The sequence below is a fragment of the Lottia gigantea genome, assembly GCF_000327385.1.
Source record: "Lottia gigantea unplaced genomic scaffold LOTGIsca_130, whole genome shotgun sequence".
Lineage (NCBI taxonomy): Eukaryota > Metazoa > Mollusca > Gastropoda > Lottiidae > Lottia > Lottia gigantea.
Window position 1 is genome coordinate 273,046 of NW_008707426.1, and position 26,169 is coordinate 299,214.

Sequence of the window (26,169 nt, forward strand, 5' to 3'; positions counted from 1 at the left end):
TCATCCTACTTTTCAGCATCTCGGAGGTTAATAAAGAAAGGCAAGCCATTCAGTGTACAATAAAGCAAATTTACAAATTCTGAAGAAAGTATCTCAATCGTATTTTTTCTACCAGTGATCAGTTTATCCGGCTACATATGAAGTTATGGTTTGGATCAGTGCATGAATTTTCCTCTTGAAATTAGTCCAACAGATCTGCATCTATTCCAGATAAATAGTTTGACAGTTATTGGCTTGAGTAGAGTCAGAAAAACTAGACACTGTTTAAAGGGGATATTTCTGTCTACTTACATGCTTGATTTACTGGTCGTTAGACATTTCTCCATGCTGCGTGTTGGATCACGTTTTCCAGTTAAAGCCTTCCCTGTTATTTCTTGATAGAGTTTTTTAAAAACAGTCGCTGAATCTTTCACCATCATACAGTTTAAATAACATATTTTACAAGGGTACGATTCCTGCAAAAAAAATTACAAAATTTGGAAATATTTAAAAAATAGTCTACTCCTGACTAATGGGTAATGGGTAATGTTGTAAGTGGGAGAATTTACAGTACTTTTTGAAAACCATATATATAACCTTATACAAAAAGGAAACATGTTTGGTTAACCATTCTTGTTTTTTAAGGTGGCACGTTATTACCCCCGCCGCTAATTCCATAACTTTTGCTGTATTCCAGTCTAACTAAAATTAGACCAAACTTTCGTTCGGTTTTTCTAACCTTTTATTTTTAATATAGCCATTTCTTCAACATTCATCAAATAACCTTTTGACTTAACCTGATGATCTCTGCTTTAACCAATCAAATTCCTTCATTTTCTCACAAAATTCCAGCGTAAGATTTGGCAGAAATTTGATTGGTTTAAACCTGATTTTGACGCCAGTTCAAGAGATCCGTCTATAGACCCTAACTGAAGGGTTATATTAAAAATAAAAGTTAATAAAATCGGAACGAAAGTTTGGTATAATTTTAATTAGTCTGGCTGTATTCAAACGATATTTTTAGTTTTATTAAGAGCCGTGGTATCTCGCCATTCCTCCCATATATTCTGCTGTTTTAAAACTGCTGACTGTTTATGATTATTTTTTACTATTTTTCCGATATCCGGTATGGTTTTGGTGCAATATTTGTGATACAATGTTTTAATGTTTGCTGGTATAATTTTTAATGGTTGTTGTTTTTCTGTATATTCGCTATTTTTGATTAAGGGTATACTACCTCTTGGAATGGATAAACAATTCAAAGGTAGTATACCTTTAACATGCTTTTGAAAATTGTATAAATCAGTGATTTTAATGCATTGAAGGAGAAGATGTAAATAGTATATTATAGTACGTGTTCAGATTTGATTTCAATATTTGTCTAATATCTTTTAAATGTTGATGCAAAAGTTTTTCTGGTCTTGACGGGATGTTTCCCTTGAAACTCAGAGCAGTGGGAAGGGAAGTAACTCTTTACCTGGCCAGAATAATAATTTATCTATGTTTATCTGTCATAGTTATTGTTGTTTTAATGATTATTGTAAATATTTTCCCTGTTTGCCTGTGATATTAGCTAAATGTACCTTAAAAGGGACAGGTTTTCCACTCGTTTGACCAATTTGTAACTCAATCTCAGAAACAGGATTATTTTTTAGCTAAGCCAATCAGTAATAGTGTTCACAGCTCACTGTCGAAATTTTTGCTTTCAAATTTATGTGTTTCCAGAATTATCTGCGTGTGAATGTTAAAAAGACGACTCGTCATTTTTTGAGACTCTGTCATATATAGAAAAAATATAGTTTCCTAGTTTGAGATATTTTTCAAGGAATTGTGAGATTTTTTTTTATATTTCTAGTACTTCTGAAGACTATTTAAATATATATGAGACTAAAATCAACCCCCAAAAATGACGAATCTGTCCCATTAAATATTTTGTTTCAACATAAAAACCCAAGACTCAATTTGAGTTCAGAGTACATTGCTAATGGTTATCAAAAGACCAAAAATAAGCCTATTTTTCAAGAAGAGTTTGAAATATTAATATTAGGCCTACCTACTGAGCTGTGTGCAATGATGAAAAATTTGCCAGAAAAGTCTATCCCTTTTGGATCTGTATCATACAAAGGCTGTGGCATTTGGTTAAGTTATTGAGTGTGCAACGAGGAAAACGATGTCAGGAGATTTATGACATGCACAACATATAGTTAGTCTACATTTTTTGCTGGGAGGGCCTGTGAAATCAGACAAAGCTATGCAGTGTGCATTGAGGAAAATAGTGACGCAATTGACCTGTGATGTTTTAACTTTTATAAGCCTAAGTATAGTGAGTGTTCTATAGCTCACCAAGAAAAGAAAGTTATGCAGTGTGCTATGAGGGAAGCTGGCCTACTTTGTATTTGATCGCCATTGTCTATATAACTTATTGAATTTGTATTTTAATCAAATGAGTGTTTATTGGCATACGAAACTACGTATAGTTCTTACATGGAAATAACACACACGAACGTAGTTCACGGCCATTTTGAATATCTTTCTCGACTTAATAAGTCGATATTTAAAAAAGGCTATATTTCAACTTAACCTTCAAATCAGATTTAAGCCATTTCGAAAAACCTTTTAATGTTATTTGAAGGCTTAGTTGAAATATTTTAGCCTTTTTAGAAATTCGACTTGTTTAGTCGAGGAAGAGATTCAAAATGGCCGTGAACTACGTTCGTGTGTATTACTTCCATGTAAGAACTATAGTAGTTGTGTATGTATTTATTGGTTTATCTATGCACTTATTAGTTATATTTCATTCTGTTTGTTGTCTGGATTTTAAACATAATAAATAATTATATTTCTTAAACTGTCTTCTTCATTTTCATTAGCGTATTTAGACAGTGCTTTTTTGCGTTTTATGACGCCACTAATTGAAAAAATCACTAGGCCATAAGGTCATTAAACACTTAATTTTAGGGGAATTGCAGGAACCACAGACGTCTGATTGACAATTGGCATGGTGCAGATTTGATGCTATCAGTGTCCCCAATAGACATAAAAAATTGAGAAAAACCTCCTTACAACCTCTTTAAATCTTTTGGACCTGCATTGATTTCTCAGTTAATATCAAGGGCAATAACTCATATAACAGACAAATAGAGTTTATTATTAAGTGATATTTTTTTTACAATATTAAATTTTCAATAATTTTTTTAAATATTTTAACAATTTAATTCTTATCATATATATAATACATCAATACTGTTTCAATCATCAACATTTCTCAAGGGAGTTCTTAAATAATATGGACTGAGCCTGTAGGCAAGGTGAATAAGAGACAACTGCAATAACAGGAATTCAAATGCATTTCTAGCCTTTTAATGTGTTATGCTGGGGGCAGAGGAGCATATTTTAGCGCACAATTGCAGCAAATTCTAAAATCACTCTAAAATATGCCCATCCATGTTGATGAAATTTTTTTACGCCCATACGAATTGCCAAAAAAAAAAGAAGATATTTTCGGTTGGCACTTGGATTTGCGCGTATATTATTGGGCAATCGATATTTCTTTAACCAATGTTGATGTTGATATTATGAGACAATGGCTGCCTCTGTCATTTTGTACCAATCACAGGATTGACTGCAAAATTCTGTTCCAACCATAAAGGGAATACAAATAATTATTTGGAAGTTTTGGTAATTCTTGAAAAACTTGATCAAATAAAATTATTACTATTCAAAATACTAATTGAGAACAAGACATACAAAGGCCAGGAAGGGCTATTTATAACTATCCCTTTTCCATACACAATTCTCAAATATAGTCCATCTTTTCTCTACATAATTGAGCAATATTATTTTTTTGGTATTTTATCACAATTGTGCTATGATATAATGAAAACATGAAATTTTGTAAAACTAAAAATCTATACTTGATAATAAAATAAAAATATTCCTGAATATTGAAGAGATTGTTAAGAAATTTTTCCACATTTTTTATGTTCATCAGGAACACTGATATCATCAATTTGCACCATTCCAATTTTCAATCAGAGGTCTGTGGATCATCAAACACACAGTTTTAGTGGAATTGCAGCAGCCACAGACGTTTGATTGAAAATTGGAATGGTGCAAATTGATGTTATCAGTGTCCCCAATATCATGTATCTCTTTTCGTGGGAATTTTTCTTTAACTGTCGTACTTTCCAAAAATCACAGCAGACCTACAAAACGAATCCACATAACTTTTCTCCTGTTAAAATTGGTTTAATATAGTTAAATACTGAAATGCACAAAGTATTCTAGAATTTAACACCCCACAGAAATTGTATTTGGACCTGACAGAATTGTCTCATTCAATGAAACGAATCCAGGCCACTATTCTCCTGTGCAGTAACTGTCATGTTTTATTAAAAATACGTTCAAGCAAGACAAAACGTTAACCAAAATCTCTTCCACAATATGGCAAAAGTATATGTTGTATAATAGTGGACTCCTCCAAAGAGAAGTACCTCAGGTGTTTTGTAAGCATGGTCTGCTTCGTATGGGACATCCACCACTACTATGTCAACATCATGAGATACAACCAGATCAAAATTCTCTTGCTGGATAGTTAACTCAGTAAACAAAATTTCATGGAAGCTTCTTCAATGAAACGAATGGACACAATTTTTCTCCTGTCCAGTAAGCTTGTCACAGTTCAAATTCCCTCTTGTAATATAGTAGAAATGAGTATTTTATCCTGTAGAGCATGTTCTAATTCCTTTTCATCTAACTTTAAACTGACCTGTAGATGAGAAGAAAGAAAGAATAAATGAATGAATGAAAACAAATTGCCCACTTTTTAATTCTGTCCAAAGAGCAAGACACATTTTCCTACTTAATCTCCAGATTAGAAATTCCCTTCTCAGTCTTACCAACAAGCTGAGAATAAGAGTTACAGCCCTTAAATGTAATACAGGTGGTTGCTTGATTAGTGAGTTTTGCACGTTTGGAATTCAATAAAACAAGTTGAAACAGAATTCAGAACAAGTTCCACTTGTTTCCAACAAATACTAGTTGCAAGCAGAATTCAAAATGGTGGAAATTGAAATGTGACATATTCCACTTCAAGTGAGACCAGAAATGGAACAGACGGAAACTGTTAACTCTCTAATCAAGCGCCACCCAACATATCATGACTTGTTTTAATGGAAGTGAACTAACAATATCAAGTCTTAGCCATTTTGTCAGGCTTGTTGGTAGAACTGTTCTGAAACATGTCTTTTATGAGTCTATTGTTTTCACAAACAAGTTTTCAAATCAAACAAGATGTGCCATGAAAATCAAAAACAGATGAAACAAAATATTCTACCTTGGCTAATCTGGCTTCTTTAGCTTTCTTCAGCCCCATTAATCCTCTAGACTCCAACAATTCACATAAACTGTAGAATTCAGACTGGTCAATTGGGGCTATCTGACGTTTGGCACACAATTTACGATATGTTTCATGAAGCTACAATAGACAGAAAACGCAAAATACAAGACTGGAAATGGGGTCGCAGCATCAAACATTATGATGCATTTGAAACATCTGGAAAATCTGTGATGATTTTCTTTTTTCTTGGGATACCAGGGGGTTAGACACAATGAGTGAAAAAGTTTGGGGACCAAAACTTCTTGAGAAAAAAGTCTCACCTTTCCCATTGGAACCTCTTTGGCTTTCCCAGTTTTGAGCATCAACAATAACGAACATGTGACTAATTTCTGCTGTAACGGAACTGTTTCTTCTTTCTGATTGGATGTTTTAACTCCTGTGCCGTAAACTTCTGAGATGACTCGTGATATTTGCATCACACCAATTTTCTTAGTGATGCCATTTCCACCACTATCACAACCTTAAAGAAAAAAAGTTCAGGTGAAAAAATCGTTTTAATGGCAAAAATTCGGGCTAACTTCAAGATTTATACCAAGGTCACGTTACAAGCTATTTATAGCAGACAATCATGCACCATTCTCCAGCCAATCAGAATTACTGTAACAAGAGAGTATTGACAGCCTCAAAATCTCATTGGTTATATGGCTATTTTGGTTTTTGCTATCCCACAATTCATAGTCAATATTTAGACAGATTCTGCATGACACACTGTGATTGGTTGAAATGAAAATCAATAGTACACAACCTTGGTTTAAATCTTTAAGATTACAATCGAGACTAACGAAGAAAAATAATGAAACAAAATTGTTTCTGCATTGGACCAATAAACAGGTTCCTAGACTACTCAAATAATTAAGTCAAATCTACCTTTAGCTTTGAGAATTTGCTGACCTCTGATTTCTGCCTCTACTAATTCTACAGACCTCCGACAGACGTCTAGAGCTTTTCTCATATCACCAGCCACAGCTGACACTTTCCGAGCACAGAATTGTATAGCACTAGCCTCCATAACACACATTCCTGAGTCTTCTAACTGCAAATAAACCAGAGAATATGTAATGTAATGACCTACTAATGTCCCATCAAAATAAACTTGTGCCTCGGGGACACTAATAGCATCAATATGCACCATAATTGAATTGCAGGAACCACACACGCCTGATTGAAAATTGGAATGGCTTTATATCATAGGTTCAAGAAACTTGTGTAGCAATAAACCTTACCTTTTTTAACCTGTCTTGTATAACAGTAGCTATCTGTTCTCGACTGTACGGGGCAAAGTTTAATAGTTGAGGTTTACATTTAGGTTGAGCTTGAAGTCTTGGTAATATTCTATCTGTTAAATCTAATGCATTGGCTATACCTACAATTATATATACAGTGGTTTAGACAGGGACAGATATAAAAATTGACAAGGTAACATACACCCACTGGCAGCTGTTAGAACTGGCAACTGTTTGTTCTGCTTATTAAACTTATTAAACTAGACTGAAAAGTTCATCCAACATTTTCATAATTGCTTAATCCACTTATGTTGCAGGCATTCAAATAGTCTTTTGTTACCAACACAAATCTTGAGCAGAATCTTACGTGTGCTCGCGCTTCCATAACAAGATTATCCCATTGCCAACAGGATTTATAATTTCAAGTTTGATATTTGTCACTAATTGTTTTATCGTCTGCAAGACAAAGTGTCATCATCCAATCAGATTCATTTTCCTTTCAATTGCATGCTCAGTATGTAATTTACTATTTATTGACATAGACACAACCAACTTGAGATTTTTTGTCCCACAGTTGGTCTCTTGACTCTTGACAAGACCGTAGTCGGGGACAAAAATCACCGACTAAGACTCTTCATGTGCCCGTAGCATAAGTCTCCCATACCATGTGTCATAATCGTTAGAAAATGTCCCTCAGACTAAAACAGTCATTCAAGGCTGGTTATAAGTTACCACTCCTTAATTTTCCTATGACAAAAAGAATTTTCCCTACCTATCAAGATTAATTTAGAATTAGGCAAGGTCGGCCATTCAAATATCGTATATAAAACTTCTTGACTCTTACTATCTAGTTGGTCTATCTCATCTAATACTAGTATACTGAAAATATAGAGATATTTATTTCAAATGTTGAGTTTTACATCCTACTTTTCAGCATCTCAGAGGTTAATAAAGAAAGGCAAGCCATTCAGTGTACAATAAAGCAAATTTACAAATTCTGAAGAAAGTATCTCAATCGTATTTTTTCTACCAGTGATCAGTTTATCCGGCTACATATGAAGTTATGGTTTGGATCAGTGCATGAATTTTCCTCTTGAAATTAGTCCAACAGATCTGCATCTATTCCAGATAAATAGTTTGACAGTTATTGGCTTGAGTAGAGTCAGAAAAACTAGACACTGTTTAAAGGGGATATTTCTGTCTACTTACATGCTTGATTTACTGGTCGTTAGACATTTCTCCATGCTGCGTGTTGGATCACGTTTTCCAGTTAAAGCCTTCCCTGTTATTTCTTGATAGAGTTTTTTAAAAACAGTCGCTGAATCTTTCACCATCATACAGTTTAAATAACATATTTTACAAGGGTACGATTCCTGCAAAAAAAATTACAAAATTTGGAAATATTTAAAAAATAGTCTACTCCTGACTAAAAGTAACTTGTGTTCATTTTTTTCATTAGAGCTCAACTGAAAACAACAGAAGACAAAAACATACCTTTACATCATCGATAATATGAAGTAAAGCAGCCGTTTTTCCAGTACCAGGAGCACCAGATATATACAGACTTCCTGCCGATTTCTTTTCTAAATTCCCTTCTAGAAACTCAGTTATCTCCCCTACTTCCTTCTCTCGACACACCAGACGTTCTGGTTTCGCTGTGTGTAACGACTGTTTGACCAGATTGTAAGCAGGATCTACAAAACGATTAATTAACAATAATAGCTCATCTTGCTATTGACATGTTTTGGATACTCAACACTCATCAGGACAGCTGGTTTGGCAATGGGTATAAGAGGGTGGAAGCCGATACTAGGTTGACTCTCGGAAGAATTGGCATAGGCATCAGAATGTTTCTTATTATGAGGATGATTCGAACCCAAGACACCTAATGGTCTAGCAGACGACAATCCAATTCCCTACCAAGTACTGATTGAGCTATTTCTCTGTCATTGGCAATGGGGTTAAATACCACTTGATGACAGTATATTGTCCAGGTTAAGCCTTTCACTGCTGGGTTCAATGTATCCAAGGCATCTCAAAAAGTATTCTTAGAATAACGATAGCTTTTTTGCAAAAGAATCAAAATAAATAAAAAGAAACAGAACTTACTAGTGGATCTTTTGATTTTAGGAGACATGATTTCTTCAGTTACATGACTGATGGTTTTAGATTTTGATTTACTTGGAGAATTAAAATTAATCTGTCGACATTTTGAGGGCGACCCAAGCAGTGTTGCGCCATTTTCTTTTACAGGTGATGCCAATGTAAGTCGTTTCCTTGGTGATGTAAGGCTATTTTCTTTCATGGGCGAGCTTAGCAGACGCAAGTGCTTTAATGGTGACCTTAGCTGATTTTCTTTGACTGGAGAGTTCAATAATGGTTGACGCTTTGATGGTGACCTCAGTTGGTTTTCTTTGACAGGAGAGCTCAACATCTGAAGCCTCCGTTTTGTAGGAGAACAATCTCTGGATACAGAAAGGTTTTCTTTGATTGGTGAATTGAGTAATAAATTTCGTCGTTTAGAAGGTGTTAAATCGTTGTTGATGACTACTCTGCCATTTTTCAATGGAGATGTCAGCTGGGTCAATTTTACTTCAGACCCTGAAAATAATATTTAAAAAAATTCAAAGCTTGCAAGGAAACTTTTCTTAGCAAAGCAAGAGAGAATAGACATGTCTTACCAATGTACAATCTCATTTCAATTAGTGCTGGGAATCACCAATCAAGCCAAGATACGATACCTATCACAGATTTTCAGGGAATGTGGCATGGATATACATTCTTATATAGAGATTCTTTCTTTAGTCATGGTATCAGGTAAGTCCAACTGATGAATATGTACACTTATTGACCAAGTTTGAGATTCTCAACTTTATATACAGTCAAAGAGGTAGTATTCCTTTATAAAAACATACCAATGATATTGCTGTTGTCTTTGCGTGGTGAAAGGATAGGATATTTATCTATCAGTGAAGATTTACTGGGTGTTTCCCGTGACGCTGTTTTAACTACCTCCTTTTTCTTTTTACTGGGTGAACAAGGTGCTGGGGGTTTAACAGGAGAATTCGGCTCCGATTCTGAAAATAATGTGAATAAACATCAAGAACAGGTCAACTAAAAACATTTTCTAAAAACATTTTAGTATAATTACTTTTTCTAGGTTACAAATATTCATAACAGAACTTGAATCATGTTGTTTTCAGAGTTTCACGCTATATCAGCCTGCAGGTTCTGATATTTCACCTACAAGCTTTGGTTTGTTACTTTTCTTTTGTCTTCTGGGGCTATAGCCTGTCAAAAGGCTGCGTTGAAGTATTATAGCTTTTTTGACCTATTAAGTCGAGGTAGAGATTCAAAATGGCTGTCAACTACGTTTGTATATTATTTCCACATGTAGATTCATAATGTACCTGAACTAGATCTTTTCTTAGGAGACAAAACAATGTCCTCATTTTTCTTGCTTCTGAGTTTTCTTCTTTCACTGCGACCCGAACTTTTCTTCAAATCATTTTCTGCTTCAATCAACTTCTTGCTGTTTAGTCGTGAACTTTTCCGAACTTTAAAATCTAATTTTCTCTGAATGGTTGTCATGTTTAAAATCTAAAAGTACAAGATTTTAATGTCATTCGAGCAAAGATAACTCACTTATCCCTGTCACAATCACGTGCTGGCAAGTTAATCACTTCAAAAGTGAATATCTAATAATATACAGGTTGGAAAACTAAGTATGCCCCTGTAGTAATAGCTTTAAAAGGGAGGGCAATAATAGCATACCTTAAAAGACTGCACAGCAACAAATTTATTTGTCAGCTATTCCCCAATCTGCACTTGGCTCGTTTTGACAATCTGATTCAATTTCTTTTCAATGTAGTAGATCGTAACAACCAAATCCTGCAAAATAAAAATGTTAAAATCTGATTGAATTCCTGCAATTTTATAGTAAATCAGAAGCCCATATAATTTTGAACAGATGATAATTTCCTCAATCTACTGATAATTGTTTATATATGCATCTGCATTGGAGAATAGGGACTAGAGAGGTTGTTTTACCGGTGAAAGTAAATGATTGACCGTGCCATTTTATCAGTGGATTGACAACAAAAACAATACGGTGGCTGCCAAATTAAAAAGTTCTGTAACTGGGTGATATTAGGTCCGATGGCTTTAAAATCGTAAGGGAAAATGCATCAACAATTTTTGAAATAATTGCAATACTCACAACAAGGCACTATTTGGTTTCTCTTAAAGTTTTTTCACTTTTTATGTTATCAATTTTTGTGCGAAAAGTTCAGCTGTACTCTATAAGTTGGCGGGAATGATTAGAGGCTTGGCGCTGATTGGTTAAAAATAACAAATACCTGTGATGTCCGGTCCTACACTTCCGGTAATGGCAGTTTCCGGCAAGGTTTTCCTGTCGTAGTAAAATATTATTTTCAAAAAAAGATAATTCATTTTGTTGTAACAATAACTTTTGAGAAAGAATTATGCCCAGGTATTATTTCTATTGAATTTAATAAACCTATTGATCTTCTGTACGTTTTAACCAATGTAAAAATGGAGAAACACGTTTGATTTTGACAAAAAATTTCAGTTTCCACTTTCAAAATTTACCATATTTTGCCTTTTTAAACCGTTTACTCTTCAATTATCTTTTTGACTGTGACTCACATTGACCAGAGACAGGTTTCAGTCGATTGATTTTTATTACCAGAAGTTAGCAAAAGAGGCAACACTTTGACATGGCATACATGTTAAGAGCTCTTTTCTTTGGCCTTTGTTTTGAATATTTTCAGTGCTGAATTTTGATTTTCGGTCTTTGATAAGCAGAAATTGATAATGAATGTTTTAATTGATAAATATTCTATTCTCTTTAACAGGAGACATGACTCCTCGGATTCTTCGTCGTCTGATTCAGACAATGATGAGGAAGTGAAGAAGAAAATGACGGAAAAAGAAAAATCAAGATCTGGAAAAAACACCAGCTCAGATTCTAGTTCAGATTCGAGCAGTAACTCTAGTAGTTCCAGTAGCAAATCAGACGGTAGTCCAGATAAATCAAAGAAACCTGATGAACAACGACCAAGTAGAAATTCTAGTCGAGAACATACAGGAAGGGACAGCAGAAGAGAATCACTCCCTGAAAAATCATCGCGGAAACACCAAACAAGTTCCACTTCAGAGAGTAGTCCAGTGAAAAAATCGAGAAAAACAAAAGATTCATCTGAAGATAGCGATTCTGACTCTTCTGTAAAGAATTCAGCACATAAATCAAAACGCAAACCTGAGAGGTGTGGCTCGGCGAAGAGCCCTGGAACGAAGAAACCCCAAAGATCGGTAAGCAGTGATAGTAGCCCAGTTGAGTCAAAAAGAGATAAACGACAGTCAAATGTCAGCCAAAAACGGCATGATTCAGATAGTGAAGAAGAAGTTGACTCAAAAACAGAAAAGCAACCAATCCAGAGAAGGAAAGGGGAGAGTGATTCTGAAAGCAGTCCTGATAGAAGGGAGTCGAAAAGCAAACTACAAACTAAACAGAAAAAGCAATCTAGTTCAGAGAGCTCAGAAAGTAGTCCAGATAGGTCTACGCACAGACACGGTGATGCCAGACGATCCAGACGTACTGAAAGGATGTCTAAAAGCCCAAAGAGATCTGAACATAGAGGAGATAGGGAAAAACATTCATCAAATCATGCCCAAAAGGATGCCAGAAGAGATTCTGACAGACCTTCCAAAAGACGAAGCCATGAAAAACAATCGCCAAGACGTGCCAGAAGAGTCAGCAACTCTGAGACTGACCAAAGTCCAGAGAAATCATCCAGAAGAGTGAAGGAAAGACACGACACCAGTACCTCTGACACAAGCCCAGTAAAAGGCTCAGGTCGTAGATCTGATGCCAGGAACCGTAACCATAGTAACGCCAATGATTCTTCTGCTGAGAGTGGTGAGGTGTCCTCCTCTAGTGATGATGATGAAAGAAAAGTGAAGAGTTTAGTTTCTAATATCAAATCTAAGAAACAGGTAACTTGTCTTTTCAATTAAATTTCACATGATATTAGTATTATGTATCTGTGAATCGATATATAGCAATATGACATGTCACAATACACATCTTATCGCAAGGTTGTGTATTGATACTTCTCATTCCACAAAATAGTGGGGACTTTTTTAAGATTTCAAGATTGAGGACTTTCATGTCTGCCTCATAGATTTTGTTGGCATTTGATATATAGGTTTCTTTTTGAGCAGCTTTCCCCTTTTTTACTTTGATTCATTTCATATCAACCTGAAAGGGGAAGGTAGCGGTACTAATAGTGCAAGCCTGTTGCCCAAACTAAACCTTATTTGTCTGGAGTTTACATGAACAAAATGTCTACTTCATTACTTTGTCTTTTTGGCGCTACTCGATTGGTGAGTTCTACACGTTTGGGATTTATATCAACATAATAACAGAGTTCAGAATGTGCCCTGTGCAGACAAAATTCAAAATGGTGGTGTAGGAAATAGATGCAAAAATTTTGAATGCCACATCCCCTTTCATTCCATCCGATTGGGCAGAATTGCAATAGACAAAACCTGTTCAGAACTCTTCAATCAAGCGCCACCTCACAATGGCTTGAGGAACTCATGTTTAGGGAAAGTTTGTATGAACTTAATTTATAAATTTTAGAGTGATGAAGATTCTAATGATGAAGAAGAAACTGAAAAGCGTTCTAGATCAAAGAAAAAGGTATGAATTTGTTGTTTACTGTTAATTCATTTCACAATTTATAAATTTGAAATTTCACTCCTAAGACAACTAAGATTTAAAGAGTTTTGAGAATCCAGATTCAGCGTTGTTAAGTATGTCAGTTTTTACCAATCGTGTCTGATTAGAGATCAAAACTGTGCGGCTGTCATATTTATATTTAGGACATGTAATAAAAAAAAAACACAAGGGATTATATTATAGTATTACACACTTAGTACAAAATGTTTCAACACAATTTACACGTGGCATCATCAGATGAAAAATAAAATTGTATTTAGGGCATTTGGTGATTGAGCAAGAAATTTCTATTTTTTGTCTAACTTATGACTGAAATTTTTTGTTTATAGAGAGATGAATCAGACAATGAAAAAGATAGACATGTTAAAAATCGGCACGCAAATGATGACAGTGCAGAGGAAGAACCAGACTGGAGGAAAGAACGTGATTGGCCAGAAGAGAAAGTCAAACCTGCTCGCTTCCGATCATTGAGTAAATCTAGTAGCCGAGAACGAGACGGGCGTCATGGTCGAAAAGATGAGGATGATAAGCGTCATAGACGTTCTGAGAGAGATGATCAAGGAGATAGAAGACGTGACGATCGAGATTGGAGGGATAGACATAGAGATCACAATCGAGATGATGGTGATGGTGGTCGTCATAGAGATTATGATCGCAGGGACCGAAGAAATGATTACATAGATCGCAGGGATAGGAGGTCTGATGGTTGGAGAGATAGAAGAGAAGATGACTGGAGAAATAATAGAAGGAATGATAGAAATGACAGAAGGAATAATTATGATCGAGAATTACAAGAACATCAACTGATCAGAGAAAAGGAAAAACAGAGAAATGAAAAGTAAGTTGACTTTACAGTAAAAAAGATCAATTATTTTGGCATCTTTGTGTTGATATTCATACAATTTTAAATAAATTATATGTATATTAATTATATCTGCTATTTTCAAACTTGAAAGCTTTGTATTGGCTTTGTTAATTTAGAAATGAACAGAATGGAGTTTTACGTCCTACTCTTTTGCATGTAATTGTAATGAAGACAGACTCAGTTTATTGTCCCATCCGAATGACTAGACGCTTCTTTCATGTCAAAACCCCTTCCACCTTCATCACTGACAGGGGGAAACCTGGTTGAAAAACTCAAAGATAGCATCTCTAAGTATCCCCGCATTCAATCCTGAACCTTCATGTTAGCGAGCAAGTGTCTAACTCATTGAGCCACTGTGGCCCTGTAGCCAATTTAGACGGTAGAAAAAAATAATTTTGTCTAAATGCATTCTTTCTTTTGTGCATTTGTAATTTTGATTTTGTAATTATATAATTTGTATTATGTTATTTTTCTAGGGATGAGGATAATAAGAAAGAAGGAAAATACAAAGATGTCAGTAAAGATGGTAAAACACAGAAAGAAATTGATCCTAATAATATATTAACACGCACTGGTGGAGCCTACATACCACCTGCTAGGCTAAGAATGATGCAAGCTCAGATTACAGACAAGACTAGGTAATGATTCATTTTGGCGGTTAGAATCATCCGTCAAAAATTCGAATCCATACACTGACAATTCAATTCAGAAAATATTGCAGTCAAAGAGTTGGTGATATTTTATTATGTCAAAAATTAGTCCAAAATTCGAATCCATACTCTGACAAACAAGCTTGCTGTTACTCCATACTCTGACAAGCTTGCTGTTACTCCATACTCTGACAAACAAGCTTGCTGTTACTCCATACACTGACAAACAAGCTTGTTGTTACTCCATACTCTGACAAACAAGCTTGCTGTTACTCCATACACTGACAAACAAGCTTGTTGTTACTCCATACTCTGACAAACAAGCTTGCTGTTACTCCATACACTGACAAACATGCTTGCTGTTACTCCATACACTGACAAACAAGCTTGCTGTTACATGGCAATTATTTATTCTATTAAATTAGACAGTTGGACAACTATATACGCTTAACTATATTTAGGGGACATGTTCTCCAATTTTTGAGTTGATTTAGGTCCTGAATATATGTAAATAATCTTCAGATTTTTACTTCAAAAATACCTCTAACTAGGAATTTCACTTTGTGTTTCTATATATTGTATCAAGCTAAGACAACTCGTCTTTTTAACTTTCAAACCTGGATAATTCTGGACGCACATGGATTTGAAGGCTCAAATTTCAACAGCGAGATGTGAACACTATCACTGATTAGCTTAGCTAAAAAAATTACAGTTTCTGTTACTATGGTACGATTGTTCCAACAGATGGCGAATTTATCCCTGAATAACTATTGTACAAGTGCATTTATTTTCCAGTGCTGTATATCAGAGGATGGCATGGGAAGCGTTAAAGAAGAGTATTAATGGTTTGATTAATAAAGTTAACATCTCTAATATAGATTTCGTCGTGAGAGAATTATTCCAAGAAAATATTGTCAGGGGAAGGTAGGTTATCTTTACAGTCATTGGATCTTTAATTTAATTTTTCCAGCTTAAAGAGATTATAAAGAGATTTTTTAAATTTTTTATTTGTATCGGGGGGCATTGATAGCATTAATTTGCACCATTCCAATTTTCAACCAGACGTCTTTTGATGTGTTGTGATAGAGTTTAAAGTCAATAACATTGTAAACGCATATATGCATACATAGTCATGAAAAGAAGACTGTCCGCTATTGGTCCGTCCATCCGTCAACATTTGCTTGTAAATGCTCTAAAAACTAGATTGTTTGATGGAATCAAATGAAATTCGGTATGTGTATACATATACATAAATCGAGCTGATCATAGATCAAGTTTGAATTTGAGCTATTTTCGACCGTTAGTAGCAGAGTTATTGCCCTTGCCCCAAAATCTTGAATATTTTCCATCCGCATGCCATGGTGGGCGTATATGGCTGTGGTCTATCTTATATTTAGTTGTTAATTTTATGCTTTAGATTGCAATCTTAAAAACATATTTTGTATATTATAGAGGCGTATTAGCAAGATCTGTAATTCAAGCCCAGGCTGCTTCACCTACCTTCACTCATGTCTATGCTGCATTGGTAGCAATTCTTAATACCAAGGTAGGCAACTCATTATTTCTGTCATTTTTTTTAACAGCCTCCAAAATATTTTTCCCCTGTTAGTACATTTATTGTGATCACTGTAGAGGCTGTTGTTTTTATCTGATTATTAAAGGGATTGTAAAGAGGTTTTTCCAAATAAATTTACAATCAGACGTCTGTGGTTCCTGTAATTTCACTAAAAATAAGTGTTTGATGACGTTACTAATCTCAAAATACACTTTACCATAAAAGGCCCTTTGCGATTAGTAACACCATCAAACACTTAGTTTTAGTGTGCAGAGAATTAGAATTGTAGGAACCACAGATGTCTGATTGAAAATTGGAATGGTACAAATTAATGCTTTCAGTGTCCCTTATACACATACAAAACTTAGAAATTGTCTTTACAATCCCTTTAATGAAGTTTTCATTTCGGTTGGTTAATGCTCAGCTTCCTGCCCAAACTCTTGAAACAAGCTTACTTCCCTCATACACAGCATAACAGGAACAGAGATGCATGGCAAATATCAATGACTCAAAAGATACCGATATATTTTTTCAGTTTCCACAAAATGGAGAGTTGATATTAAAGAGGTTGGTGATACAGTTTCGACGTGGTTTCCGTAGAAACGATAAAAATCTGTGTCTATCCTCTACCAGGTTTATCGCTCATCTCGTCAACCAACAAGTTGTAAGTAAATATTTTGTTTCTGCCTCACAAGAACTAGCGTGTTTCACTTGGATCCTAATTATACTAGCATATAGGTTCGGTCACTGCCTATTTTAGCACGGGGTGTTTGTCAACTTTTTGGGAGAAAGTAGATGGTGTGTCCAATCTCAGTGCATACAAGTTGTGTCCCCTCTCATTCAACTTTCCTGGGTAGCACTTGATTGGTGAGTTTTGAACAGATTCCTTCTGTTCCACTTCTGCCTAAATCAAACAGTTTGGAAGCAGAATATGTCATATTTAAAATTTTTCTATCTATTTCCTTCTCTGCCATATTGAGTTCTGTCAGCATCTACATATGGAATGTGTTCCAACATGTTTTATTGAACGTCCTGATAATTCCTTGAATCTAGAACGTGCAGAACTCACCAATCGAGCGACCTTGGAGTTTCCTTATTAGTGATGTGATGGAAGGCTTAAAGCATCAAGTTTTTTAGCTAATAACTGAATACTTTTGATTTGTTTATGTTTTTTACAGGCTCATGAAGTTCTAGCTCTTGAGATTCTGACTCTGTTATTAGATTCCCCAACCGATGACTCTGTGGAGATAGCTATTGGTTTCCTTAAGGAAGTGGGTCAGAAACTCTCAGAACTTTCTCCAAGAGGCATCAATGGTAAGTTTTTAGAATCATCAAGAATTGATGTGTCCTGGCTTAAATGAAATGATAGAGTTTTACATCATACTCTACTGCTCCTATCAGGCTAATGAAGCGGGCAATGCCAGACAGTGTGCAATGAGGGAAATTTCGCCAGAGCAGCAACATTATCCTACTCTTTTTTCGATTTCCAACTGTTGAAGGTACACCAGGACCTCAGTTATTATCCCATTCGAATGACTGGACCCTTTTTCCATGTCAGTCCCTCTGCCCTGCATCACTGACAAGGGGAAACAGAGTTGAAAAATCTGATGGTTTTATCTCAATCTATTAAACCCTGGATATATATAACGAGCCAGTGTCTAACTCAATGGTCTAGGTTTGACCAAATAGGACAATAAATCCAGACATCCGTTGCTACTGCTACAAGCCGTGCAAGTTAGAGACCCCTCAATATTTGAAATTGAAAAAGAGTAGAATTGTACTGCCATATCCTCAATGCACAATGGCCTTTCGTTCATTAACCCAACAAGGAACAATGGAATGTAAATTTTATGTGGTAACTTATCTTTTTTTCAGCTATATTTGACAGATTAAGAAATATTTTACACGAGGGCCAAATAGATAAACGTGTACAGTATATGATGGAAGTCATGTTCGCTATTAGGAAGGATGGATTCAAGGTAAATAATTACTGTTCATTGTCATAATCCATAGACAGGCAATATTACAACATTTATCTATCTATCAGTCTGTGGTACCTGAAGACTTGTGCGTATGCCATTGCAGTTTGCTGATAGATGGAGTTGTTTTAACTAAAATTAGGAGATATCTTTTCCACGCTTATAGATACGCTTGTGCAACTACAGAAAAAAGGATTCTGGGCTTTATTTTTGTAAACTTTGCGTGTTTCTCTTCATTGATTAGTTATTTGTTGTAATATTTGTAGGAATACCAAGCAGTGATAGAGAAGTTAGATCTAGTAGAAGACAATGAACAGTTTACACATTTATTAAGTTTAGAACAGGCTGGTGATCCAGAAGACATTTTGAGTAAGTTCAAAATTGGTGTAGCAGGATTCAAGGGAATACTTTTGATGCATGTATCTTTGTGGCTGACCACTTCTATCAACTATATTACCAAATATCACAGTTATAAAGTCATGACCCTTGTATCATGATATGTATCGTGACCCCTGTATGGTATGGTATGACCTTTGTATCATGATATGTGTCGTGACCCCTGTATGGTGTCATGACCTTTGTACCATGATATGTATTGTGACCCCTGTATCGTATCGTGACCCCTGTATTGTATCATGACCCTTGTATCATGATATGTATCGTGACCCCTGTATGGTATGGTATGACCTTTGTATCATGATATGTGTCGTGACCCCTGTATGGTATCATGACCTTTGTATCATGATATGTATAATTGTGACCTCTGTATCGTATCATGACCCTTGTATCGGAATATGTATCGTGATCCCTGTATCATATCATATTTATTTTCTATCTATAATATCAATTACAATACATAATATAACGCATATGTAAATCTGTTTTGTATGCCATTTTCTATTTCAGACGTGTTCAAGGCTGATGAAAATTATCAAGAAAATGAAGAAAAATATAAAACATTGAAAAAAGGTAAGAAGTAATTTTCATATTAATATTTTTTGACATGTAAAAGTCATTTGTGTTTTAGCTGTTTTTTGCTGGTTATGGTTATTAAAATTGTATATAGTTTTGGTTGGTCTATAGGTTGTCCTATAATTTTATATCTTTTACTTATAAGGATTGTTGCCTCGTTTTTTGCTATTTTTGACCAATTGTATAGGGGGCCACACGATTGATTAGTTATGCTTGTTCGGGATTTATGGAATCAACAAAATGTGTTCCACATGTGCTGAATAAAATAGTGGACAGAATTCAAAATGGTGGACAAGGAAATTTTGAATGTGACATTTTCACTTTCATACGGTTCGATTAAGGGCAGAATCAGAACAGATGGAACCAGGATATTGTGGTCTGATTGATAAAAAGTTTAAAATCGATGATAATGATTGACCAATCAGATGACTGGATAATACTTAAGTCATCTTAGGTTAAGTTTTTGAGTATATGAGCCCAGGTCTTGACGAGGCGTATGAATACATTACAGGTATATTAGAAGAAAGTAGTACAGATGAGGAAGGATCTGGAAGTGATTCAGGATCAGGTAGTTCTGATAGTTCAGCTTCCGATGATGAAGGTAAGAAATAACAATATTCAGTTTTCATATACAAGAGTTGCAGAGTTTCTGAGTGGCATAACTTTGATATATTAAGCTTTATTGTATAACAAGTGTTGGTTATAAATAACTGTTTTAGAGACATTGGTGGTTATTTTTTTTCAGAAAAGGAAAGTAAACAGACTATAATAGATTCAACAGAAACCAACATGGTAGTTTTAAGACGTACTATATATTTAACTATACAATCTAGTTTAGATTATGAAGAATGTGCTCACAAACTTCTGAAAATGGAGTTAAAACCTGGTCAGGAGGTAGGCTTTTGTCTCTTCAATATTTTCGAGAATTTTGTCTTATTTCAACCGTATTTTGCTTTAGCATATAAACCTCATATTATTATTAGGGACCCAGGTTATGTTTTGTTTTGTAAATATTAACACAGGCACAAAACTTTTCATATATGAGTATGGGCTGCCACTCTCATATGCTAGTCTCACACTGGACCGTAAGAGGGGCTCACATGGAAAAGCGTCCAGTCGATGGGAACCAAGACCCTGTGTGCTACAGGCTGTGCACGTTAAAGATCCTTTGATCCTCATTGTACCCTGCATGGTGTCTTCATGAATTCACCGAAAAATTTGCATTGGGATAGTGAATATTTTCATCTCGGTCACCCCTTGGTTATCCCTCGACCTCTTCTTACGCAAATATTACGAATGCTTATCAATGCTTGCCAATGCTTTACGAATAGCTAACAAGAAGATGCAAATGTTGAGAATGAGCTTACAAAAGAATTCAAATAAATGCAACATTCGCTGAAATTTAACAAGTGCTTCCTAACTAGACCGTTCTTTGAAAGGAGGTGGAGAATGACTTGTCAACGTTCCGAATTTCTTACTGACGCTTACGAAAAAACCACAGCAAATGTTGCAAAAATTGAGCGATTGTCAAATATTTCCATTCGAAAGCACATTCACTAACACAGGGTGAGACCAGCCGACTAAAGATAGTAAGAATAATAATGATTCTATTTATAATATAAAATGATTAATATATTTTTAAATCAACAGGTGGAGCTATGTAACATGATTTTAGATTGTTGTTGTCAGTTACGAACATATGAAAAATTCTTTGGTTTATTAGCCCAGGTAGGCTGCAATTTTTTTTATCTATTAGCTTCATTCTTTCATGAACTTTTTAATTAAGTATACTTATTAGCAAAACAGTATCGATAAGATGCAAATGAAGCAGACTTAAGGCATACATACATATATCCTCTATAATATTTCAATTGGTCTGTGTCCACATAGGTGTGTTTAAAAAACTGAAAGTTCTGTAATAAGGCCTGAGTTGAGTGAGTTCACATACATGAGTTTATGGGGATTTCACGCCACGCTGAGAAATCCTATATAACATTTCAATTGGTCCGTGTCCACATAGGTGTGTTTTAAAAAACTGTAAGTCATGTAATACGCCTATAACATCCAAAGGCGTTAGCCAATGAAATCTCAATAAAAATGTCACGTGAGCATATTTATGAAAAACTTATCCTAATATGGAAATAGTTGCCTCACTAAGTGGTGATATTCCCTAAACGAGGACCCAGTGACTTCTTTTTTCAGGATGATGCCGTTTATTGTAGATATAAAGTGCTTTGAATTCAATGCCCTTGTCTGATTCGTCTGCCATGTTGTGTTCCTCTCTTGCAAGTGTGTCTCTGCCTACGCTCATGTGGACACGGCGTATTACCCTGTCATTTTCAGGCATAATCTGACGTGTTTTACGCTGTGTTAAAACGCTCATGAAAACGTGACAGTGGACAAGAGTCTTAATTCAGAGTTTAAATTTAATTTCAGAGATTTTGTCAGATGGACAAGAAATACGTGGAACCTTTCCAGATTATGTTTAAAGAGCAATATGAAACTATACATCGTTTAGAAACTGGTAAACTACGAAACTGTTCCAAATTCTTCGCTCATCTTCTATATACAGACGCCATCAGCTGGGGGGTAAGTTTGCCAATGTTATTTTAAGTTAAAGAGATTGTAAAGAAGTTTTCTAAACTTTTTATATGTATCAGGGACACTGATAGCATCAATTTTCACCATTCCAATTTTCAACCAGACGTCTGTGGTTCTTGCAATTTCACTAAAACTAACTCGTTTTATGCATCAATAGAGGGCAACTGCATCGATATTAATCGTAGCTTCCAGTATCTCCCCTCTCGTGACGTCATAAAAGTTAGTTTTAGTGGAATTGCATGAACCACAGATGTTGGAATGAAAATTGGAACGGTGCAAATTGATGCTATCAGTGTCCCTTTTTAAAAAAAATTTTAAAAACTCTTTACAATCCCTTTAAGAATTAATGTAGACAAAGTTTCCCAAAATCTAAGTGTTTGTTAACGTCTTTAATCGCAAAATATGCTTAATCTCACAAGGCCCTTTGCAATTAGCGATGTCATCAAACACTTAGTTTTAGTGGAATTGCAGGAACCACAGACATCTGATTTAATTTGAATGATACAAATTGATGTTATCAATGTCCCTGATACACATAAAAAATATAGAAAAACTCTTTACAATCACTTTAATTTCCTGTTTTTTCTTTCCAATTCAAAGTTATATTTTATTTTCCATAGGTGATGTGTTGTATTAGCCTGAATGAAGAAGACACTACCTCTGCTAGTCGTATTTTTATCAAACTATTATTCCAAGAGTTATCAGAATATATGGGACTACCCAAACTAAATGATAGATTCAAAGATCAGTAAGTTTTTGTCCTTATTTCCCGAGCCCTGATGGCTCAGTGAGTTAGACGCTTGCTCACTAACCTGAAGGTCCAGGGTTCAATCCCGGCAAATGTTGAGATAATATCTTTCAACATGGTTTCTCCCTGTCAGTGATATAGATAAGAGGGGCTGACATGGAAAAAGCGTCTAGTCGTTCAGATGGGAAACAAACTGAGGCCCAGTGTGCTACAGGCTGTGCACATTATCGATCCCTCAAAAGTTAAATATCCTGGCGAAATATCCCTCATTGCACAGTGCTTAGTGTTGCCATTCTTCCCCACAGAAAAGTAAGACCTAAACTCCATTCATTTCATTTTCATTTTCCTAACCATACACCTACTTTCAGTTGGCAAGTTCATGTTTTTTGTTTGTTTATTATTTCAGGTCTCTACAGCCATATTTTGAAGGAATAATGCCACGAGATAATCCTAAAAATACAAGATTTGCTATCAACTTTTTTACCACTATTGGTCTGGGTGGCTTGACGTAAGTTTCTTATCTTTGCGTTATTGACGTTGAATTAAGAAAAAGTTACAAGTAAAGGTTTTTTAGATTTAAAAAGCGTTTGTCAAAAAAGTTAAAATGGAACTGAACTGCTTGCATTTGTCATCAATAATAAAGCAGATTCTAACCAACGACAAGATTCAATATTTTTGAAAGTTGAACATAAGAAACAGTATGTAACTTGAGGCAACGTTCATCGATGGGGTCAAATTTATCCAGCAACTGTCTCCTTAAAGGGACAAATTCGCCGTTTGTTCCATCTATTTGCCCCTTCCGCCATTTTTAATTTTGTTTGCACCTACCTATTTTTTCGACACACGCGTTCTGAATTCTGTTCCAACTAAAGAATAGAATTCCCATAGAAAGCCTAGGTCATGAAGTTAAAACTATTTATTTCTATTTCTTAGTTCAGTTAGTAACAAACAAAACAGTGGTACCAACTCCTGTTTTATTGAATGTTCTGTTGATTTCATAAATCCCTAACGTGCAGAACTAACCAATCGACCAGCCCCCTTTTCAAAATTAAGCAGGGGCAGCCCTCTTTTGAAAATCTGCATGGTTTTTACCCTCCATTCATAAGTCTGTGTAGAACTTTTACCAACTACAATGTTTTTTTAAACTTCCAGTGAAGAGCTCAGAAATCATCTTAAAGACGTCACTAAGCAACTGATGGAGAAGAAAGAGGCAGAGCAAGCAGCAGCAGAAGCAGCCAATAACAGCTCAGACGACAGTTCTGATGACAGTTCAGATAGTTCTTCATCTTCCTCAAGTTCTAGTGCTTCTGACGCTGGTAGGTTCATATTTAGATGCTCAATTAGACTAAAACTAGAGAAGAGTAATGAAAAATTGAGGACATTTTATTTTGGACTGGCTGGATCACTAGGTCAATGTCAAAATGGAGAAAAGCAAAACCATACTTAAAATAAAAGATTTAGGAGCAAAATAAGTTTTGCAGAAAAATCTTAAATCAAAATGTACATTCTAATTAGAATTAGAGCAAGCTCTTGTTCCAATTTTTATTAGCTTATATTTTTAATTTAGCCACTTCAGTTAAGGTCTTAAGATGAGCCTTTTAAACATTCCTCTCTTTGATGATAACACCAGCCAATCAAATTCTGTCCTCAAAGGCTGGGATTTTGTGAAGCATTTGACACTTAACATACCTTTTGTTCACTTTAAGCCTTAAGAGAGGGCCGAAGTTTGATTGGCTGGTATCATCAAATTCCTTAAAGCTTGTATGATTTGATTTTGGTTCTATTTTCAGACTCTGAAAGCTCTTCCTCCGAATCTGAATCAGAAAAAAGGAAGAAAAAACGTAAGAAAAAGTCTGAGCCTGTCGTAGAAGAGAAGTCTAAGAGAAAACACAAAGAACATCATCATCGTCGTCATCAACCTGTCATGGACTCATTCACTGATCCTTGGGCACGTCAGACACCCAAAAATAGTGATACACAACGAAGCAGACGGGCTGACTTTGATGAGCAAGAATCTTCTAAGTCCACATCAAAACGGAAAAGCGATGTTGTCAGGGATGACTCAGGAAATGAAAAAGAAAATCGTAGAGGAATTAAGGACAAGCGGAAAAGTGAAAATTCACGCGAGGAAAGAGAGGGCTCTGATAAGCGTTACGATAAAAATAGTGACGATCGCTATGGTAATCGTGGTGACTATCGTCATGGAGATAATCCAAACAAAAGACATGGTGATCGTGACTACAGTGAAAGTGATCTTAGAGATAAGCGCCGTAGTGACAGTAGAGACAATCGCCGTAGTGATGGAAGAGATGATCGTCATGGAAACGGTGGATCTCACTATAGTGACAATCGCTATGATGATGGTGATAGAGAAAAGCGTCAGAAAAATAGATATGATTCAGACAGTGAAATTCGTAAAGAGAAAAATAAACGCTATTCTGATGAACACTATGAAAATGAAAGGGAAAACCGATACAATAAAAAGGAAAGTTATGCCAGTGACAGAAATGGAAGATATGAAAGTGAACGATATGCAAGCAAGAGACGTAATGGTGAATATGATTCTGATCGCTATGACAATGAGGATTATAAACGTGCTAAAAGAGACGTGGATACGTACGAGGACAGTCAAAGGTCAAGGTCAAAACGATCTGGTGATCGAGATCAGTATTATCATAATAAAGAAAATTATGAACGGTCACCAAGGAAACGATATCATTCCCCAGCAGAAGATGAGATAACTTTAAGTAAAAAACGATCCAAAAGCTCGAGAAAGGATCATGATTTTAGCCCATCACCTCAACGGGAACGTAACCGTGACTACGCTTCTCCACAGCAAGTTAGGAGACGCTGAAGATTGGTTTGTAGTGGAGCAGAAAAAAATTAAAAAGGATCAGTAAAATTTAAATTTGTGTATATTGGCATCAAAGTGCATACATTATGTATAAATTCTGTAAAAAAATTGAAAATATATCTATTTGTATTTTCAAATGTCATTACTTAAAAAAAAAAAAGGAAAAAGGATCAGTCATATTCAGGTTGTGGGTAGCTTAAGATGCGAGCAAACAAGGGGTTTTGGTCAACTCGAATCTTTAGTAAAATCTCTAAAAAGTCTCCACAAGGTGGAAAACACCAACTGGAGATTTTTGTCTCCTTGTGTGCAGAAACTTGAAACTCAAGACAAGACTATAATCTGCGACAATCCGTGACTGCTTGTGTGTCCACACCTTAAGCCTCTCCATATTGATTCAAACTGTGTAAATGTCAACACTTCCCTCTAACACTGGGTTGAAACACTGTCATGGTGGCAGTGGAAAAGCTCAGTCGGTATTGAGTTGGATTGTCGTCTGTTAGGCAATTAAGCGATTAAGGCAAGAAATGTTCTGATGCCTGTGCCTTGTGTCAGCTTCACCCCCTGATACATAATCTAAAA

At 35.5% G+C, this 26,169-nt stretch overlaps 3 protein-coding genes across 3 annotated transcripts in view; 1 reads left to right on the forward strand and 2 right to left on the reverse strand.

Annotated features, from left to right (window-relative positions):
- Positions 1 to 2,499, reverse strand: part of LOTGIDRAFT_172272 (hypothetical protein) — a gene marked incomplete at both ends in the record, with an annotated part of 4,071 nt that extends 1,572 nt beyond the window's left edge. Inside the window, 2 exons of the mRNA XM_009049140.1 lie at positions 292 to 455; positions 2,464 to 2,499. Coding sequence (XP_009047388.1) covers positions 292 to 455; positions 2,464 to 2,499 — 200 coding nt within the window. The remainder of the gene's footprint in view (positions 1 to 291; positions 456 to 2,463) is intronic.
- Positions 2,500 to 4,660: 2,161 nt separating this feature from the next.
- On the reverse strand, positions 4,661 to 8,286 carry LOTGIDRAFT_138836 (hypothetical protein; the record flags this gene model as incomplete). The annotated part of the gene is made up of 8 exons (XM_009049141.1): positions 4,661 to 4,747; positions 5,315 to 5,455; positions 5,638 to 5,837; positions 6,245 to 6,410; positions 6,601 to 6,740; positions 7,373 to 7,479; positions 7,810 to 7,973; positions 8,095 to 8,286. Coding segments are annotated over 8 exons (1,197 nt in total), but the record flags the coding sequence as incomplete, so codon positions are not given.
- A 3,801-nt stretch (positions 8,287 to 12,087) lies between these two features.
- On the forward strand, positions 12,088 to 25,590 carry LOTGIDRAFT_138828 (hypothetical protein; the record flags this gene model as incomplete). Its single annotated transcript, XM_009049142.1, has 17 exons — positions 12,088 to 12,364; positions 14,728 to 14,869; positions 15,677 to 15,805; positions 16,334 to 16,427; positions 16,972 to 17,100; positions 17,615 to 17,750; positions 18,312 to 18,415; positions 18,682 to 18,784; positions 19,322 to 19,384; positions 19,899 to 19,988; positions 20,133 to 20,281; positions 21,038 to 21,115; positions 21,824 to 21,976; positions 22,609 to 22,736; positions 23,143 to 23,244; positions 23,889 to 24,037; positions 24,527 to 25,590. Coding segments are annotated over 17 exons (3,090 nt in total), but the record flags the coding sequence as incomplete, so codon positions are not given.
- Between the last annotated feature and the right edge of the window lie 579 nt (positions 25,591 to 26,169).